General features: G+C 51.7%; 1 protein-coding gene across 2 annotated transcripts; it reads left to right on the top strand.

Annotated features, from left to right (window-relative positions):
• The first annotated feature begins 1,126 nt into the window (after positions 1-1,126).
• On the top strand, positions 1,127-19,361 carry GGT7 (gamma-glutamyltransferase 7). 2 transcript variants are annotated; one of them, XM_061361696.1, is made up of 16 exons: positions 2,518-3,332; positions 3,505-3,760; positions 3,874-4,100; positions 5,032-5,183; positions 6,101-6,215; positions 6,683-6,750; positions 6,875-6,948; positions 7,398-7,591; positions 9,278-9,365; positions 10,045-10,172; positions 11,902-11,990; positions 12,720-12,872; positions 13,407-13,524; positions 14,213-14,350; positions 15,158-15,257; positions 16,671-19,361. In XM_061361696.1, the coding sequence occupies exons 3-16, from the start codon at positions 3,933-3,935 to the stop codon at positions 16,832-16,834; spliced, it is 1,749 nt and encodes a 582-aa protein (XP_061217680.1). In that variant the 5' UTR covers positions 2,518-3,332; positions 3,505-3,760; positions 3,874-3,932; the 3' UTR covers positions 16,835-19,361. The 2 variants fall into 2 exon arrangements, with proteins under 2 accessions (XP_061217679.1, XP_061217680.1); XM_061361695.1 differs by lacking the exons at positions 2,518-3,332; positions 3,505-3,760 and adding an exon at positions 1,127-1,341.
• Positions 19,362-20,255: the final 894 nt, after the last annotated feature.

Below are 20,255 nucleotides of genomic sequence, written 5' to 3'. Positions count from 1 at the left end.
TAAGTTAGTGATAGCTGCCAGTGTTTAATCTCTTAAGGTTTCTGCTTTAGGAGGTGCCTCGTGGCTAGGGAAGCATGCATCCCCAGTGCTGAGCACCAAGAGAGCTAAAGCTGTGGCATCTCCCTCCAAAGAAATTAGGTTAATTTCTTTGGAGGCAGCCCACAGAGTGGAGCTGGACATCTCAAAGTGATGAGCACCGTAAAAACAAGGGGGGGCGTTCCAGAAACTTGAGGGACCGATACAGGGATGGTCCAGCAGAACATGAAGCTGCATGAGCTGGTGCTGCTGCTCACAGGAGAAGCAGGGGACACTAACTGGCTCACATGAGGGTCAGCAAGTAGGACATGTACCTCTCAGGTGACTTCACCAGAGCCAAAAAGCCCAGTACTGAACGCGCTCCAGCTCCCGTCACAGCAGATGTCCAGGATACAGCAGGGCAGAGGATGGGTTTTTCAGATCTGGCTGCCAAGCGCCTGTGCCAAGCTGAGCAAGAGAGGCCAATGTCAGTGCAGGGAGGCAATGTGCACAAGCCTGAAGGATTTTGTTCGGCCCAAAACGAAACGACTTCTTCCACCTCCCAGGGATTTTACTGTGGTTTTTAGGTCAGCCTCGGAAAGGAGAATAGAGAGGGGTAAGAAACGAAATGCTTCATGCAGTTTGGTTTCAGAGCTGCCCATGCAAACCAGGACTCCCTTGCTGGGTGTATTTCAATCGAAACTTGCCGTAAGGGCAGGTGGCCGTGCACAAGGGATCCGCGTTGGGAGGCCGAGCTGGCCAGGAGAGGGGACACCCCGGGCTGCTCTGTGGCAAGGCCGCAGTGTCTCTTGCTGATGGTGTCCCGCTGGGTGCTGGGCGCACCCCCGGCACATGGGTACCGGTGAAACGGCAGCGGATGATGCTCGCTGATGGGGCCTGGGTGAGCCCCGGTCCTAGTGCGGACAGCGCTAGTTCCCCGACCCGGCTCTGTCCCAGCGCACGGAGCTCGGACCCGCCCCCGGCGCTCGCTCCGCGGTGCAGCCGCTCACAGCGACCCCACTGCCGCCCCCGCCTGCACCGGCCCCGCGGGACCTCGGCCCCGGCCCTCAGCGCCCGCCGCGGGGAGGAGCCGCGGGCCCGGCCCGGCCCAGCCCCTTCCGGCTGCGGTAGCGGCGGCGATGGCGGTGCCGGCAGCGGCCGAGGCGGGGGGAGGCCGGCAGCGGGCCCTGGCCGCCGGCTCGCCCGTGGACTACATGAGCATCACCAGCTTCCCGCGCCTGCCCGAGGAGGAGGCGGGCGGCGCGGCCGAGGGCGGCCTCCGCGCACGGAAGGAGGAGGACGCGTTCCTGGGCGAGCAGGACACGGGTGAGGGGCGGAGGCCGAGCCCGCCCGCGGCCCCGCATGCCCCCGGCCCCCCTCGGTCCGCGCTCCGCCCCCGGCCCCTGCCTGCCCACGGGGCTCCCTGTCCCTGGCTGCCAAGGCCCCGATGTCCCCGGCCCTCGGTCACGGTGCGGGGCAGGGCGGGTGCAGCCGGGAGCGCGGCTCCGGTGAAGCCGCTGGTGCTGTGGTCCTGGAGAGAGCCCCCTGCCTGGTTTGAGTCGAGCGCTGCCGTCTCCATACAGGGAACCGGTTCTGTCCCCCACGCTGTGTTTCTGCGAGCAGCGCTGCCCTTCACCCCCTGCTCCATGACCCGCGGGCAGGGCTCTGCCTCACTGACCCCAAACCCCGTGTCTGAGCCGGCCCCATGCATCCCTGTGGAGGTGGTGTTCCCAACGGGTGGTGTTCGCAATGCCCGTTCCTACCGCACACCATCGGGTGCTGCAGCTTTGCAGAGCAGCTCGTTGGAAAGCATGAGGTCTCTCTCATGTGGAGCACGGGCAGGGTTTGGGGTGGTTGGGCTGTGCAGGTGTCTGCTGGAGCTGCTGCTCTCCGGCCCTGTGGAAACTCGTGTTCATTTGCACCGTGTGCCCATGGCAGAAGCCGCCCGTGCTTCTTCATGTCATGGTACCCACCAGTGGGACCAGCAGGGAGGGAACCCAGACCTTTGGTTTCTACCACCCAGAAGAGGAAAGGAGGAAGCCCCTGTTGTGCAGTCTGTGATGGGGACAGAACCCCCCCTAAGGGGACTGAGCAGTCCCACATTGCAGTGCCTGCCAGAGCCTGCTCCTGGCTGATTCCTTCCCATCACTCCTTCCCCAAACGACCTCCCTGTTGTCCCCTTGCAGCACCAGTGGTCACGGAGATGAGTGACTTGCCCAGGGCCACTGGGATGTCTGTGGCAGAGAACGAAGGGACTTTTGCACGGCTGGGAGAGCCCTCTCCCCTGGTTGCTCCCTGGACGTTCATGTCCCCTCCTGCTGTTCTGGCTGTCACAGCGCTGCGGGAGCAGAGCAGTGGGATGGTGTCCTGGAGGAGCCCAGCTCACTCCTCATTGCTTCTGCATCCACCAAGGCTGCCAGGGGCTGTACGTGACATCCCTCCCCTGTGGTCCCCCACCAATGGCACCCCAGCTCATCACCCCCAGCCATGCCTCCCATTCTGCCCAGCTCACTTGGATCAGATGTGCTGGTGAGGGGCTCTGTGTGTACTCCGAGGTGCAGTTTGGGAAAGCTGAGCCTTTCCCGGTCATGCTCCTAAATCACTGCGGCATGAATGAGACTGAATTCACTGTGAGGGGATTCCCTGGCTGCAGGGGATGTGATCCTGCTTGCAGCATCACTGAAATTAAAACTATTTCCCTGCCTGGCCCAGGAGAGCTGCACCCCAAAGGTCTCTGTAATGTCCTGGCAAGGACAGGGCTGCCTCAGCATGGTAGGGTGATGGGGGATGCAGGGTTTCCTGCTCCCTTAACCCAAAGCCAGGAAACATCCCTTGTGTGGATGTTTCCTGTCTTTTCCACTCAGTGTTCCTCTTGCTCTTCTTCCCACCACAGATGTTCAGGGCCCTGCAGACACCACTGGCTCTTGGCAGGACCCAGAGAATTGATCCAGGAGCTCTGGGTGATGCCCTGAGCTGCTTGGTTACATTTGGTGCCCAGCAGGGCAGGTCCCTGCTCCACGTGCCCAGCAGCTCCATGCACAGGCAGGGCACACTCAGCCAGCGCCTTCCCTGCCACCAAGGCAGCAGCTGAGGTTCAAGGCATCCTTTCAAGTATAAGAGAGACTTTCGCATCCTGCCGAGCATTGTTCGCTGTCGGGTGGATGCCCAGCAAACCCTGCCCCATTGCCTTTGCCTTCTTGGAGCTGCGAGCGACTTGATTCCAGAGTGGGCCTCGTCAGCTGGAGGAAGCATGAAATTAAAGCAGAGCCTTCCCTGCCGTCAGAGCGGGTGGACACCCCGAGCTCTCCGCTTTGCAGGTTTGCTCCTCCCTGCCCTCCCCTTCTTCTTCAGCAGAGGTGTTTGTTTCCTGCGCTCAGGCCGTGTGCTTTGCTTCACCTCTGTCCTGCTCAGGTGCTTTAGCTCAAGCATAGCTCCAAATAAGGCCCAAAATGGGTTTTCTTTTGAATGTCTTCATTTCCTCTTTGGCAGTATTGCTGCATTTCAGAGACCTTTTTGCAAGTCAGTGCTGTGTTAAGGGTCCCTCCAAACGGAGCAGTAACTGTGTGCCCATCGCTGAAGACTGATGAATGGACTGAAATGGAGCAAAATTCAGGGGGAGTTTGTCCCTCTTAGTTTTCAGGGGAGTCAGTTTGGAATAACTAGAGCTAAAGGAAGGGATCAGTAAAATGACCTAAAGCAGCATCTGAGCCAGAAAGCCTCTTGAGAGCTGGGATCAATAGGGAAGGTAATAGCCTTGCTGGAAGGGGCACGGTGTAATCTTAGTGCTGGGTAAACACTGCAATAAGAGCTCCGTGTTGCTCAATAACTAACCCTTGTGTTCCCCTGCTGCCCACAAAGACCCAGACTCCTTCCTGAAGTCTGCGCGGCTCCAGCGCCTGCCCTCATCCTCATCCGAGATGGGAAGCCAGGACGTGTCTCCTCTCCAGGAGACCAGCAAGGACCCTTTCTCTGGAGACTGCAGCTGCCGGCAGGACGGGCTGACCGTCATCATCACCGCCTGCCTGACCTTCGCCACGGGCGTCACGGTGGCCCTCATCATGCAGATCTACTTTGGGGACCCTCAGGTAAGGCAGAGCAGTGGCTTTGCGGTCAGGCTGTGTCTCTGGAAACAGGGGAAGCTCCCTAACTTGCCTCCTTGCCAGCAGTTTAGGTGAGCCCCTGGGTGCTGACTGCAGTCCCATCCCAAACTGTCTTGAAAGGTGTTTGCTGTGGCTGGGGGTTGTGCTTGGAGAGGCAAGTGGGGCTCTTAGTGCTTGCCCCAGGCTGTGCCTGGCAGGTCTGGGGGTGCTGCCAGGGGGAACCAGGCAGCCCAGCTGTTGTGGCTCCAGCTGTGGTTTGAGCCGGATGTGGATGCTCACAGAAAGCAATCCGTAGTTAAGCAGAAGGCATCTTTCATATATCTGCACTTGGAGAGAGTTTCATGGATCTCTGTGTCCGGGCTCACCTCTGGAAGGATCCATCCAGGACCAAGCAGGGGAATAGCTGAAAACAGAGAGGAACCTCCTGCTGATCTGTCCCACAGACCAGTGCTAGATTGCAGAACACAGGCAGCATGGCCATGGGGTCATACCTGTGATTGCATTAACCCTGGTGCTGGCACTAGCGAAGAATGAGAACAAGCTGTGGTATGGGGGGGATGCTGCATTCTTTGCATCTGTATTCCTGTTTCCAGTGACCACACTGCTGCAGTGCACTGACAGCACACTGTCACCTACTGCTCTTGAGCATTAGCCCAACCCTGCTCTGGGGTTGTGGAGGGGAGGGTGGGATATGGCCTACCGGGTTAGCATGACTGTTGAAAGCCAGCTGAGCTGATGTACACAGCTGCCCTGGTGCAGGGATGTGCCAAGGGACACATTACTCCCACTGGCATTTGGAGGCACCTTGAAATGCACATCGGCCACAGCCATGGTGCTGGCCTCAGGCTTCAGGTCTCGGCTGAAGATGTGGGTGTCCCAGCTCCCCTGCCCAGGCACAGCTCTCCTCTCCTGGCAGATATTCCACCGTGGTGCCGTGGTGACGGATGCTGCGCGCTGCACGGCGCTGGGCATAGAGGTGCTCAACACGCAGGGCTCCTCAGTAGATGCAGCCATCACCGCAGCCCTCTGCGCGGGAGTCGTGAACCCCCACACGTCAGGGATCGGTGGGTAAGTGTTGGTCCCTCACTCTTGTGCCCGGGGTTGTCCTCAAGCAGGTGTCTTCATGGTGGCCCAAGTACCAACACGTGGGACCATGTCTCTGACATCAGGTGGTGGCACCGGTCCTGTGCGCCCGGTTAACAGCAAGGGACAGAGACACCCAGGGAGGGAAAAGCTGCTTCTGCCATAGATAAAACAAGCATCAGGCTGAAGAGGGTTGGCAAAGTGACCACAGGCTGCCAAGTCCCAGTGTGAGTGTGCCAGGAGCTAGCAACACCCGGGCTCAGTCCCAGTGCTTTCAGTGACTGAGTGCTTCCCTCCACCAGCTCTGCTCCTGCTGCAGCAGGAGGCTAGGATCCGAGCCTGGCTCTGAGCAGCAGCCATGGGAGGTGTGGTGAGGGGTGGCCTCATCCCAGCCCTTATTCCCAGAGTGGCATCCACATGAGCCTGGTGCTCTCAGCTCTGCAGGAGGTCTCAGGAGCATTGCATAAAGCACTGCCATCTGATAGCTTCTCCAGGCTGCGCCACCGATGGCTGCTGTAAACCAAAACCCTGGTTTGTTGCAAAACTGCTTGGATTAAGAAAGAAAATCCCAGATAGTCCCATCCTGGCAGTAGAACAGAGCCAGGGGCCCTCTGGCCAGTCTGGCAGGGACTGATCCAGCCTTGCTGCATGCTCAGCATGGGGGCTGCCTGCTTCCTGCACCAGCCTTGGCTCTGTTGTCCTGAACTGCTCCCTGGGGAAGGGCAGCAGCATTCCCCACACCACTGCCCAGCCCTGGCTCGCTGCTGAGCCTGGTGACCTGCTACAATGGCCCCATCACACTGGGACTGGCCCCAGTCCTAGAGACACCCCTATTCTTCATTTTGGCTTTGTCCTGTTGCAAGGACAGCCACTGCTGTGCTGTGACCCCCATCTCGCTGCAGGGGTGGGGTGATGCTTGTCCATGACATCAGGAAGAACAGGAGCTGGGTGATCGACTTCCGTGAGGTGGCTCCCCTGGGCATCCCACTGGAAGGGGACCTGCAGAAAGACAGCAAGGTGAGGACCAGTGTCCCTGTGACCAAACCCTATAGGGGTGTAGCTGGCTGATGTCTTCAGCTCTCCTCTCTTCACTACTCTTAGGCCAATGGGGCTATGATGGGCAAAGCATCTGATAGATCCCAGGTCCTATAGACATGGAGAGTCTAGGGAAAATGTTTCTTTGGCATGTCCCTCAGCAGTGGGGAGCTGGGAGAGCAAGCATCCCAGGAAAGGAGCACAATCCCATGTCATTCTGCTCAGTCATTTCTCCAAACTGGGTTGACACCAAGATTGAATTTGCCTCTTTCCTTCTAAAAACTTTCATTCCCTAATTTGCTGTGCTGCTACAGACCTCTTCCCCTCTCTTAAAGACCGTGCAGACACTCCCAATGTCAACATGAATTATATCTCCTTGACTTGCAACTGGGGACCATGTCCTCATGGGAAGGAGATCATTCTTCCTTTTTGTCCTTCCCATTGAACAGCCAGGTCTGCTCGTCGGGGTGCCAGGCATGCTACAAGGAATGCACCAGGCGCACCGGTTACACGGGAGGTAAGACATGAGGCTGGCATGGGAGGGCTGTCCTCATGCTGTGCCCTGGGGTCCCTGTGGGGGAGCTGGAAGCACACAAGCCCTTGTCATCAGACCCTGTTCTTTGTCCTTTCTCCTTTGGCAGACTCCCATGGTCCAAGCTGCTGGGTCTTGTGGCCGGTGTTGCCCAGGATGGATTTAATGTCACACATGATTTGGGTGAGTTTCTAATGGGGAGCCAAGAGTGGCTGCTCAGCACAGGGGAACACACTGGCCACTGCTCATGGGTGCAAGGCAGCTGGGGATGTAGATGGCTGTTCAGGGGAAATCACAGCTCCTTGGACCTGGAGATGGATGCTGTTGGGAGCTATGGTCTGCAAGGGAGAGCTTGGCAGAAGCAAAACTCTAGCCCTTTCCTAGGGCTGGTCGGGGTCAGGTCAGAGCAGTTTGTGCTGGGCACTGTCCAGGGACCGCCAGAAAGGGCCCTGGGCTTCTTTGAGTATTCTTCCCAGCTCTAATGGGTGCATGATCCAGCCTCCCTCTAGTTGTGAAACAGGGCAAGAGCAGCAGCAAGTCTCCAGCATCCCCATCGGGCACAGTGATTCCAAGTCCCTTGTGCATCCCTGCACCCTGCCTGTTCTGGATGTCCTTCTCCTTCTCCCCTGCAGCCAAAGCTGTCAGTGAGCTGAAGGACCTGAACTGCTCTGACAAGCTCCGGGAGATCTTCCTGCCGGATGGGCAGCCCCTGCTGCCCGGGATGTTCGTCAGGCGCCCGGACCTCGCTGCCCTCTTGGAGCTGCTGGGAGCAGAAGGGGTCTCCGCTTTCTACAGTGGGAACTTGACCCAGGAGATAATCTCCGAGGTGAGCCGTGTTTGCCCCTGCCTCTGCCCACACCACACAGCACAGCCTGGTGATAGGCCATAGCCAAGTGTCAGCACAATGACTGGGACTAAGGTGTGGAGCCTCCTTTTCCTTTCCTGCTGCTGCCGCTGCAGTGGTCCAAGAGGCACACGGGTCACTACCACAGCCCAGAGTGACACTTCTATTTCCTCTATAACCAGGACAGACTGCTTTTTCAGAGAAAAAGGATATCTTAGTTTCAAGCCCCCTCTGGGCTGTTTTAGGGGTTTTAGCCTTTTTAGGCTGGTTTTAGCCTTTTCCCCATAATGAGGGGTGCCGCATGGTTGAGAAGCAAATGTGTGTTAATGGGACTCTAAGGTATGAACTCCAAGAATATGGTTTAAAAAGAAAACTGTGAGCCTTGTGAGCAGGGCATCAGCCAGGCTTGGTCCCACTTGGGCTGGCCCCAGTTTAACTCCTCTTGTTAGAGGTGCTCTTGGAAAAATAGCAGCAACCGAGTAGTTATTCTGGTAGAACAAACCCAGACAACTTTCATACCTGTGGAGCTGCAGTCAGGGTGGTTGGTGGCACCAGTTGTCCCTACCAATGTGCTTCGAGTGATGCACCTTCAACACGTCAGTAATCTGGAATGGGTTCATTCAGTGGAGGCCTTGGATATTTGTGAGCTCCCTGTTTGGAAATTTCCTGTGGTTCACCTGGACCACAGCAGAGGTGGAGAACCAGGAATGGGAAAAGTGGAATGGAAACCAGGAATGCACCAAGCTCGTGGTGCATCCCCACAGCTAAACCCTGCTTTATCACCCTATTCCACTGACTGAATGATGCTGCAGGGAAGCACAAACTCTCTGTGGAGGAGGGAAGCCCAGAGTTGAACACTGAAGCCCCTGGCCATCTCTGGGGTCAGGTGCATAATTCCAGCTTTGGTTGCAGAGCAGAGCAAAGTGCTGGCTTCCCACAGTGTTCATTGCTCCAGGAAAGGGAGGGCATTGATGTGGTGAAATCAAGTAAAGCTCCAAAACACCCTGCCCTTTGTTTCCATCCTGTGGCAGGAAGGCACTGGTTCAAGAATGTGCTCTCTGGGGAATTTGAGATGGTGTCTGCAGTGTGTGGCTGACCAGAGCTTCTCCCCTTTCTGTGTCATCAGGCTTTTCCTGCTCCACTCCCTGCCACTTTGCTGCTTTTCCACTCTCTGAGCTCCATGGAGCCTTGGGTTCAGTCTGACCTGTTCTCTGGGACTGCTTTAGGAAGCAGGCAGGGATCCCAAGTGGGGGATACATCATCTTATTTTGATGTGTTGCCCCCCACGACGTAGAGTCATAGAATGGTTTGGGCTGGAAGGGACCTTAGAGATCAGCAAGTTCCAACCCCCTTGTATTGGCTTTCCTGCTCCAGTGATTCATCCATTTCTGCCAGAGAAGGAGTTTTCTTGCCAAGTTAGCTGCCTAGTTTAGAAAGCAGAGCACGCACAGGTTTTGTTCTTGCCCATTTCTGGATGGAAATCCAGAGGACTCATAGCAGCAACTCACCCCAGCAGAGCCTCTCACAGGTTGTGTGGCTTCTCCTGGGTGGAAGGAAAGAGTTGGCCCATTGTTCTGCCAGAACAGGCTTTCACCTGGGCCAGCACGAGCAACACAGAAAGCCTGGGCCCAGCTTTCTCAGTGTGCTCTGCTTTGCTCTCCTATGCAGGTCCACAACTATGGAGGAGTCTTGGTGGAGGAGGACTTCAGCAATTACAGTGCCACGGTGGAGAGTCCCGTCCACACAGTCTATCGAGGTACACACCTGACCCATGGCCATGCAACTCCAGCTACAAGTTTGCTTCATCTGGCAAGAGGTGGTGACAGTGTTCAAACAGAGGCACTGAGGCCCCTGCAGAAAAGCCCTCCAGGGGGTTGCCTGTTCTTGCTTGCTGACACTGATGCTCTTAGGCAGCTCAGGAGGTTTTCACTACCTTGAAATGAGCCTGTTTTTCCTTGATAGAGACCAGTGGTGTCTTGATACCGTTAGTGTAAAGATGCAACATGATCATATATGGATGCAGTGTCTAGATAGAAGCTGGACCAAAGGCTAGTGGCTATGTCTGAACAGTTCCCAAAGTTGTCATTCTTTTCTAGAAATCCCTGTATTTACTCTCCTTACAGCTGTAACGTTGCAAACCCATTTTACCTCCATTCTTCCATACTATGGTTCAGAAACCAAGCAGCCAACCAGCAAGAACTGAATTTCAGATCTAAGAAAGCATCCCAATTTGGTCTTCCTTCATCCATCATAAAAAACCAGAAAGCTACAACAAGAATGTTTTGGGAAATGCTTTTCAAATCATATCGCTTTCCATCATTTCCCCTCAAATCTGGAAAGATTTCCCTGTCCTCAAGGATGCTAGCTTGTGGGAAAGTTATCACTGGACAGTATCTGGCTAAAGCAGCTTCATTCCTCTCCTTTTCCCTTCGCAGGTCATCTTGTTTTCAGTCCCCCGCCTCCACATGCAGGTCCTGCACTGATCACAGCACTGAACATCCTCGAGGGCTTTAACATCACCAGTCAAGTACCCAGGGGGAATACCTTGCACTGGATGGCAGAGGTAGGAGGAGGTTCACCATTTGGCTGAATTCCTTGTGCTGCTAGAGAATAATTGATTTATTCCTTGGTTGCACAAAAATGTTTGTAGGTAATTCCCAGAGGAGAATGAGCAAATAGACTGCTAAGGTGTAAATCTGAGCTGTGCTGCTGCCTCTGGTAGGTGCAGACGCTGGAGCCTCCTCCTCAGCTGAGCTCTTTCTTGCTTATGCAGAGCTTTTTCAGAAGAACAAACTGGCTTTTGCCCCTTTCTTGTACGCAGTCATCTCTTCAGAATGGCCTTGCAGCACCTGAGCCTGGTCCCATCTTTTCCTTCACCTCCTGTCTCCAGTGGCCCCAGCCATACCAGAGCATGTGCTGGGGCTCTTCAGGGGGTTGGCAGTGTGGCAATGATAAGGAAAACTGACCCAACACTTTATGTGTCTTTTAAATCTTTACATTTTAGCCTACCTCATGATCTCAGTGGTCCAGATCATGATTTTCCCAGGTTTTAGGGCTGTCAGCCCTGTCAAAACATTGCAGCTTCCCAGGAAGTCCAGCAAGTGCTCTGTTTGCTGCTGTGTAAGCAGAGTTGTGTTCTTAGGTGCTTAACTGATCCAGAGCTGGGTCTTGTGAGTTGGGAATTTTAAGCAAGGGTATAACCACATCCTTGTAGCAGGCAGGTGCTTGGAAGTTACTGCCTCCCAGCAGCAATGCAACAACTGGGGGTGTTACATGCTGAAACTGCCTGTGTGTGCAGAGGCAGAGAAGGTTGACACACACCAGTTATTTTTGAGTTATATTCTAGAAGCTTTGAATGAATCTGTGCTCTGCATTTGCACCAGACCAAGAGTTTGATCCCCTGGTTACCCAGCTGAGGGACAGCAGCCTCCAGATAAAGGGCAGTGTCTTCAGAAGATGTGTAACCGTGATTACTGGGGACCACATGGCTGAACACTGAGATTCAGATAGTCCAAGATGTTCTTAACCTGTGCCTATGGAGTGAACATGATCTGCTTGTTTCAGTGGAGCTCTTCCTTGGCCACCAAGCCTCTTGTACATCCTCTGCATGGCATGGTGGTCAGGAGGCTGTTTCCTGGAAAAGGCACCTTCTCCAGAAGTTAATCATGTTCTACACTGTACTTCAGAAGATAAATGTTGATGCTTCAGGAGAAGTTGTTGATGTGTGGCACATATGAAAGCAGAAGTCACGTGTAGCTAGTGATCTGCAGGGTAATGTACTGTCTTGAATCTTGAATGACAATGGCATGAGCTGCAAGCTGAAAGTCTAGTGCATTTCTGCTAGGCACAGGCTGGCTAGACTGAAGAGAACATTTCCTCTCGTGGCTGTCCTCTGGCTATGCACTGTAAAACCAGGGCTGGATAGACTGTGTCTTTTGAAATTGCATCTTCCCATTTTTAATGGACTGGCTTAGGCAGGATTCTGCATGTATGAGACACCAGACCCCTTCCTCTTTTCATGCCATCATTCCCTTCAGTGTGTTGGGACTAATGCTTTCTATTCACACACTTTGGATGACTTACAACTAGGAACATGGGTAGCAGCTGGTGAGCAGAATAGCTTGTTTCTGCTCAACAGTGGTGCTGTGCCAGCAGAGCTTCTGGCCAGAGGCAACAGTGATACCTCTTCCTGTTTGAAGTATCAGAAGTTATATTTCCAGGGCCACCTAAATGCTTTTCTTCCTTTTCTCTGTTCTTTTTTCTTTCTTTCCTTCTATCTGTGTTCAATTTAGACATTAAAAATAGCCCTGAGCCTAGCTAGCAACCTGGGAGACCCGTCTGATGATGTGTCCATCACTCACGCTGCAGAGAGCATGATGAGGTAGGTCTGAGGCTAAGGGGCACAGTACAGTGGGAAGATGTGTGGTTTGGATATCATTCCTGGATTTGCGATTTGGAGTGCACAAGGAAACCTGATTTTTTCCTACCTGTTTTACTGAGGACAGGTTAGTCCTTGAGGGTTCACACTTCCACAAGGATCACAGCTGATGCCACAGCGCTCTGGGGACGCACTGTGGGATGTCCTCACACAGACGTTTCCTTGAGTCAGCATGATCCTGAGGGTTCCTCCCAGTTTCTCACCCCTCTAATATTCCTTCTCAGCAGGTTGGACCAACAGCCATCCATGTGGTCACGACCACACAAGCAGTTTCTGGCTCTCCCTTCCCACCACGGGCTTGGTGCCTTTGCAGCACACATGGGAGAGGCCAGGCCTGGGGCTTCAGCCCAGGCTTCCACCTCAGAGGCAGGTTTAGCCACAGTTGGTGGCCAAAGCTGAACTGGATTTACCCTCCTGAGGGACTGCATTCAGCTGGGTTCTGCCACCCCTTGTCCTTCAGGGGGGAGTTTATCCTGTAGACAGAGCAGGGAGGACCATGGAGTTGTCTGTGCAAACTGTCCTCTTGTCTTCTTCCATTGGGTGAACTGGAGGAGCTTCCTGCCCTCAGTGCCAGCCCCCTGAGAGAGACACCACCAGTAGATGTACCCCAAGAGATGCTCAGCTTCCTAAGCTCATTCCTTGCTTTCTTCTTTCTCTCCCTCACTGCTGAAGTAAATCAGAAGCTAATTCCCTGCGCCAGCTGGTTAACGACTCCCAGTCCTTCTCATCTGATGTCCATGTGCCTCACTTCTCCATGGAGAGTGGACCTGCTGCTAGCCAGGTCCTTGTCATGGGACCCGATGACTTCATTGTCGCAGTTGTAAGGTAAAGGATTTACTTCTTCCCTCTGTAATGTGCTCAGAGGGTGGGAGGAGGGAGAAGAGAGCAGGTTCAGCAGGGCAGGATGGGACTGGACCTGGAGCTCCTGGTCTGCTCTGTCCCTGTTAGTCCTGCAGCAGCAGAAAAGGGGAACATGGGATGGAGATGTGTGAGCTGGTGCTGCTCTGCCCTATGTAATCCTGCAGCCCTCTCAAAGTGAAATGTGTCTGGATTGGCCTGAATCTGATCCTGGAGAAGAGGTGGTGGTGAGATTTGAGGACTGAGGGGGGCATGGAGACAGATCCATCACCTAGAGGGGAGGCATTAAACACAAAGAGGGACAGAGCTGCTATCGCCCACATGGTTCCTGCTCCTAAGTACATTGAGACTTTCACTCCTTACACCTAGCCAGTCCTAAAGACCTACTGAACTTGGCTTTGTCAAGCCAAGATGTGACAGAAAATCAGAGCCCTGAAAGCCTTGAGGTGAACAATAACCTCTGGGAGGGCTCTGATGAGATTTCTCCCTATTTCTTTTCAGTTCTTTGAATCGTCCCTTTGGCAGTGGGATAATGACACCCTCTGGAGTCCTCCTGAACAGCCAGATGTTGGACTTCTCCTGGCAAAATATAACAATGAATCACTCCATTCCTAGGCCGGTAATGAATGACATGACACATTCTTTATTTGAGCTATCTGTACTGGGTTTTAGTTCAATGTTATTCTCATCTCCACAACAGGGAGGCTGTTTAATGCCCTATTAGTAACTGAGGGACAACAGTCTGTAGAAAGCTCCTAATTTTTCATTATATGAGCCCCTGAAACAGAGTTAACAGCAGGCTTTGTGTGTATCAGTTATCATTTATAATGCAGTTGTATCAAAAAATGCTGCACATCTCATCTGCCTATTTTCCTTGCAGTCCAGATGCAATTTAGAGAAGCCACCCTTTTCTGTGGACTCAGATTAAGGAATCCTTTTATAACTTGGCAGAAAAAAGTCTTCAGGTCTTGGAAGGAAACAATTACAGACCAATACTGGTGGCTTCCAGTGCTGCCTTGTTGTTTCTTCTTGCCATGTATTGTAAAACCATCCCACTTTGCTGGGTTGGTACTTCAGAAATGGGTGAATGGTTCCATATACCTTCTGGAAGAGAGACATGGCGTGAAACAGGACAAATGCTGTTAACATCAGAGAGCACTGATGTTGGTGAGGATGTCAGCCTAGAGAAAACACACAAGTGTAATTGCTGGTGGCAGCGTAAAGAGTAAGGAGTGAACCTGTGCAGCTTGAGCAAAACTTTAGTTGACTTGTTGAAGATTTTTGGTGTGTCCTTTCTTCAACTGCAGCACAATCTCATTCAGCCTTGGAAACGGCCCTTGTCTTTCCTATTGCCCACCATCGTGAGGCCATCCGAGGGGATGTGTGGGACATACCTGTGTCTGGGAGCCAACAACGGGGACAGAGCCTTGAGCAGCATCGTTCAGGTCAGTGCTGCGCAGGGCCTCTTCTCTTGCACCTTTCCTGGTGGCACTCCTCATAGTTGTAGAGTAAAAGCATCTTAGCAAAACCTGTAAGTTTGTGGCATTCTAATACCTGTTCAAAGCTCATCTTAAGGATCATTGTGGGAAAAAAGGAGCATTTTGTATTCAGAGAATTGCAGGAGACTCGCAGCCCTTTAAGCCTTTTTCCCTGTGAAAAGCTCCTTTTAGGGCACTCCCAACTGAATTCCTCCCTGCTCAGCACTTCTATAAATTGGGCAACTCCTCCTAATTTCTGATTTGTAATGAGGTGAAGTTCTTGCCAATAGCTTGATTGCGTGCACAGCAGCAACGGGTTGCTAAAAAGAAAGGCACAACAAGAGTGGCTCCCATTTTCCTTACCTCTTGGAAGGCATTATTCCCTGCAAAACTAAAGCCAACCATCGCTTCCTAATGCTTTGTGTGGAGAAGTCACGTGCTGAGCTTTTGGCTGCAACAAACCCGTATTTAGAGATTACATCATGTTCCAGACACACAACTCTCCTAATTTAGCAGGAAGTTTATGACAAAAAGCCCATGCAATCCTCAAAAGCTACCACGTTTCCACCAGCAGTATACAGCCCATATCTCAGGGGACTCTTCATATGTGCAGAGCCCTGCATTAGTTCATGCAGTTTGGTGAACAGTTCAAAATCTTCCTTCCCTGCTGCATCTGCAGATGCTGGAGCCACCAGTGATGGGACTGCTTAGGAAGTTGTCTTCTCCTCTCCTCATTGCTATTTTTATGATTGAGGGTCTTTTATTCTCTTTCAGGTTTTGGTAAATGTTTTAACATTTAACAAGAATCTGAGTGAAAGTTTGTCACTTGGTCGCCTTCACCCCCAGCTTCAGTCCAACACCTTGCAGGTTGACGGTGAGTATGGACACTGGCTGGGTTGTCTTTAGAAAAGGAGCAGGATTTTCTTAGCACAGTGCTGCAGAAGTGGGACAGCCCAGGGCACCGCTCACCCTGCTCCAGGGTACCCAGGGTGTGCAGAGGGTTTTGGGGAAGACAACAAGCAACAACCAAGCTTCTTCAAAGCTTGGGGCACTTGCTGAGCCATGCCTCTCCCTTTTGTCTTGGGAATGCTCCCTGGCTCCTCCAACACCTCCTGTCCAAATGCTTTCTGGTGCTTCTCCCCAGCCCCTTCTCTGTCCCAGCTCACCTCCTGGTGGCACCCTTGTCCTGCCCTTAAAACCTTTTGGCAGTCTGGTGGTATTGAGGGTATCCAATAAACAGGATTGCAAGCACAGCTTCACCCAGACAGGTACTTCCTGCGCTGCCATAAATGATACCCTTTCACTTTCCAGTCCCTGTTCCTTAACTCCACCAGCTGGGGAGCAGGCAAAGCTTATGGCAAGGCTTGTAGCTTAACAGTGCTGGAAGTGCAGCTGACACTTTGGAGACTGTCCTTGTTGGTAAAAGTCTTGGTCTATTTGGTGTTTTTCAAAAAGCCCAGGATCTCACCAGAGTGAATCATAAATGAAATTCCGTTCTCATTTCACACAAAGTAGCCAAATTTTCTAGGCCTTCCTATTTCAGAGGAACATCTGAAAAAGTCTGTCAAGTGTAACCTGCAGACTTGGAAACTAGAACGTAATTGAAACAAATCCAAACCTCCTGAATGTTCTCATTTGCGGGTTTGGACATTTGGCATCCACAAGATATATGTTAAAACACATCTGCAGTGTGTATAGCTTAATAACTGTGGTGCGCCTGCTTTGTCCAGCTGCATCCCAGCTTCATGTCCTCGGGCACTTCCATTCATGCAGAAATTACAAAACATCAAATAAACAACATAAAAACGGGAAAGATGAAGAGATGCGTGAAAGGGAAGTTGGAAGGCCTGTTACAAAGTCAGTCATTTGGCAGTGTTCTACTCTTGTTTGTTTTGACCTGCCTTGCATCTTATTTTGACTAGTAAGTGTTAATACCATGATTTGCAACTAAGCTCTTAAGAGCAGGGACTGCCTCTTCTGTAAGAAGAATAACTACAATAGGTGAATAGGTGCCAACAATGTATTCCCCCCATTTTCCAAAGAGGAGGATCTTCCACACCTTTAAAGGGTTTTCTGGATCCTCTCATTTCTCCCACCACACAGAGCGCTGCCCAGCTCTGAGCAGCCTGTGGAGAGTGGTGGGTGCTGGTCACCCATCTGGGACTGTCTCTGAGGAGGCTGCAGGAAGCTTCCTTCATCCTGCAGATCCCAACAGGGTTAGAACAAAGCTTTGCTTCAAAGGCAACAGTGGTTTTAGTTACAAACTCCTCTTTTAAAATCCCTGCAGGTGGGTTTCCTGAAGAAGATATTGAACTTCTTGTAGCCAGGGGACATCAAGTGGATAAAGTCAAAGTGCTCTCCATAGTTCATGGGGCCAGGAGAACCAACAGTTTCATCATTGGCCTGAAGGATCCCAGGAGCGTGGATGCTGCTGGAGCCACGATATTGTAGCACCTCCCAGACAACGTTCACTGAACAAGGCTGAGACAAAACCAACCCACATGATGTGCATGTTCTGAAATGGACCCTTCCCCACCTGGGCTGGGAGCCTCACACACACACTGCTGAGTACTTTGTGCATTCCCCACCCAGGATGGCACTAGAGGGGTTATAGCAGCACCAACATACAGCACTCTGACTTTTATTGTTTTCTTCTCTTTTTAAATGATTTGGATGGCAAACAGCCCAGTCCTTGTCACAGCAATGCAGGAGCACACTTTTCTTTCAGCAGAGTCTTGCTAATAATACCAGGCTTTTCAAAAGCCCAGTTCTAGTCAGCGTCTTAATTTTAGTGAGAAATAACATCAGCAAAGAAAGCAAGATCTGATGATGGTACCGTCATCTTCATCTCCCTGTCTTTCCCACGGTCATTCTTTGCCTCTCATGGTTTAGCCCATAACTAATATAGGCTAATGTATTGGTTATAGGTACCTGTAGCTGGAATATTGAGGAGTCCTTTAATGCTCTGTATGGGCTGGCTGGTTTTTCCCAGCAGGCAGCCTCCTGTGTTAGTTCCTTTTCTCACATCCCAGCATACCTTGAATTTTGGCAGTAACTGTTCTGAATCAGACTCACTGCAGTCTGATTTTGTAACCAGAGCAGTGATTTTCAATATCTAACAACTTGTGGGCCCTACAGTATTTTTCTTACTGAGGTTCAAGCTTCCTCCATGGTGAATTTAAGCTTGGTGGTAACGGGCTTAATTTTCTTTGATACATTTTGGAGACATCTTAGCAGTAAGTACTCCACAGACCTGTAAAAATCAAAAGACCATGGACTGAAAGCCACGTGGAGAGAGTTTGGAGAGGTTCAGGGCTTCCCTTACACTGCCTTGTCTCAGTCTGCCCTGAAAGCCTGAATGGTGTAATCCCTATGGAGAGGCTTGGTATTTTCTGCTTACTAAATTCATGCCTGTACTTCAGCTCCATACTTTGATACTGGCGCCTCTATTGGAAAAGCTCAAGAGAGTGAGAGAAAAGGTACAAACCAAACGCTACTGAGAGAGTTTTCTGTCCACAGCATGTAGTGCGAAACACAAGAATACTTCTGCATTTCTTGTCTGAAATAGAGTGAGGAAATAATACCACATCTGACAGCTGAACTGCTTCATTCATCCCACATTTGGACATTTCCTTCTTTTTTTACTACCAAGTCAGAAACAAGTGGCACTAAATTCTGGAATTTTATCATTTTCTGTGGTCTAAAATTGGATTATTTCCTTCATGGTGAAAATGCATATATATATATGTACCTATGTCTGCGTATGGTTATCTTGGTCTGTCATTCGATGATTACACCTCCTCCTGAGGGAGCCCATAGCACTCATCAGTTTGTACCACACCTCCTGACACTCGTTGCCATTTGACATGTGCAGTGTGTGGGTCACTTTGGGACAGTCAGAGCACTATGGCAGATAACTGGACTAATTGCACCTGCCAGCTGAGGATCTCAGAGCATCTTACGTGAAGCCCTGCACGTTGCACTGAGGGAGGACAGAGATGCTTTTATGCTCCACTGAAGTGCAGCCACCCGTGAGAAGAGCATGGCAGCAGATGGGATCAATGGTATTTTCTGCTACAAATGAATCAGTGGCCTCAGCTGAGAGATGGGGAAGTACAGTTGTTGTCTTTGGGAAGTTGCCTTCTGTACCACCACACTGCCTGTGGGGCAAGACAAGACTTTCTTCACCATAGGGACATCAAATCTGTTTGGCTTTCTGTCATCAGCACTAGAGTTGGTCACTGCCCGAAGCTGTAATGCTCATGAAACTTCATGTGTTTTGGAGCAGACCTCTTCAGGTTTCATGGGAAGGGAAGGATGCAGTTTTGTGCAGTGAATCTCACTGGTGGGAATCTGGATGTTTCTGGTACAGTACAGCAGTGATCTGTCCCTGGGGCACGGAGATTTGCTGTGCACAAATAGGTGGTCAAGTCATCATCACTGCCGTACTTTGCACAGAACCTCACAAAACACTTTGAAAGATAAAATTCCTCCTTATTAACTGAATTCACCAACTCACTCCCAATGTGGGAATCTGTGTATTCATTTGGGAGTTAAAGACACTGGCCTTGATTCAAAAGGGCACTTACACGCCCCAAGGAACAATTTCACAGCAATTATTGAGAACCTTGAAATAAAGCATGTTCCAAAGTGCTCTGCTGGGTCATGGCCTATGTGGCAAAAAAAGAGAAGATTTAAAGGAACTGGAAGATGGGACTTGGGCCCCTAGGTCATGGCTGAGAAAGGTAAAGATATTTTGAATGAATTCCCATTTTCTCAGTTTAAAAACAGTATCAGTATAGCACAGATGTAGTTGATACAGAAACCTGTAATCTGCTAATTGGCCCAGTGTCTCTGATACTTTGCATCCATCTGTTGTGATGAGATCTGATGGGTTTAATGTGAGGTACCAAGAAATACCTGATTATACTGTACAGGTGAGCCTAACATTGTGAAATAAAAGGCCATATTCTGGAGACGCATGTGTGCACAGTAACTGTTGATTTCAGCCTGGCTATTCAGTGTGAGCTCAGTTTGCCAGTATTTTCACGACTCGATGCCATTCATGAACACAGGTAACAAGCAAAGCTTCACTAGATACTGCTGCTCCCCTGGCTGCATCCAGCACTGAGTGCTGTGTATAAATGCCTAAAGGGGGGGATGAGGCAGAAGCACTGCCATCCTGCAGTGGTGGGGATGAGGATGCTCTGGCCCCTCAGTTGTGCCATTCAGGTTCAGGTCCCTAGTCTCCAGAGATAATAACCACTGTCCCACAGCTCTGCTGCAGCTCTGCCAGTGTCTCTCTGAGGGGTCCCTCAGCTGGGGTGGTACATTCAAATGTGCCCGTTCAGCATCAGCCAGGCTGCCAGGGGAGCTGGACCCTCTGGTGGCTGCTGGGTCCCTCTGGCTGGACCATCTTGGAGCCTCCTTCCACAACCCATCAGGCTGCCATGGACTCATCCCAGACACTGACGTGTTGGAGAGAAATGGGAATCAGGCCTCGGTTAACAGGGTGAGAGGAAACCTGTATCTCTTTCATGAACACATCAAAACCACTGATGATTTTGTGAGGTTTTGTGGAAAGATCAGATGGAGTGGGAAGAGCTCCTGTAGCACCCAGGTATTCTCCTCACAGCGGTTTCGGAAAGCTCTTCTATACTTCAGTGACTGACATCCGCCCGCTAGCCAGAGAAAGGAGAGCTCTGAAAGGCAGGGTTGGGTTTTGGAGAGGCAGGGAACTGCCTGAAAGTGTGCAGAGGGCAGGAGAGCCCATGGAGTCGGAGCACGGGAGCACCACGATGCGCTGCCCAGGAAGGGCCCTCCAGTGGCCACAACATTTTCAGCTGCAGTTCAACAAAATCCCGGATCAGAA

The sequence above is a fragment of the Neopsephotus bourkii genome, unplaced genomic scaffold, assembly GCF_033783945.1.
Source record: "Neopsephotus bourkii isolate Nb327-2 ecotype Australia unplaced genomic scaffold, CSIRO-AGI_Nbou_v1 NB_1060, whole genome shotgun sequence".
Taxonomy (NCBI): Eukaryota; Metazoa; Chordata; class Aves; order Psittaciformes; family Psittacidae; genus Neopsephotus; species Neopsephotus bourkii.
The sequence above is the reverse complement of the archived record's forward strand: the minus strand, read 5'-3'. Positions and strand labels throughout refer to the sequence as shown.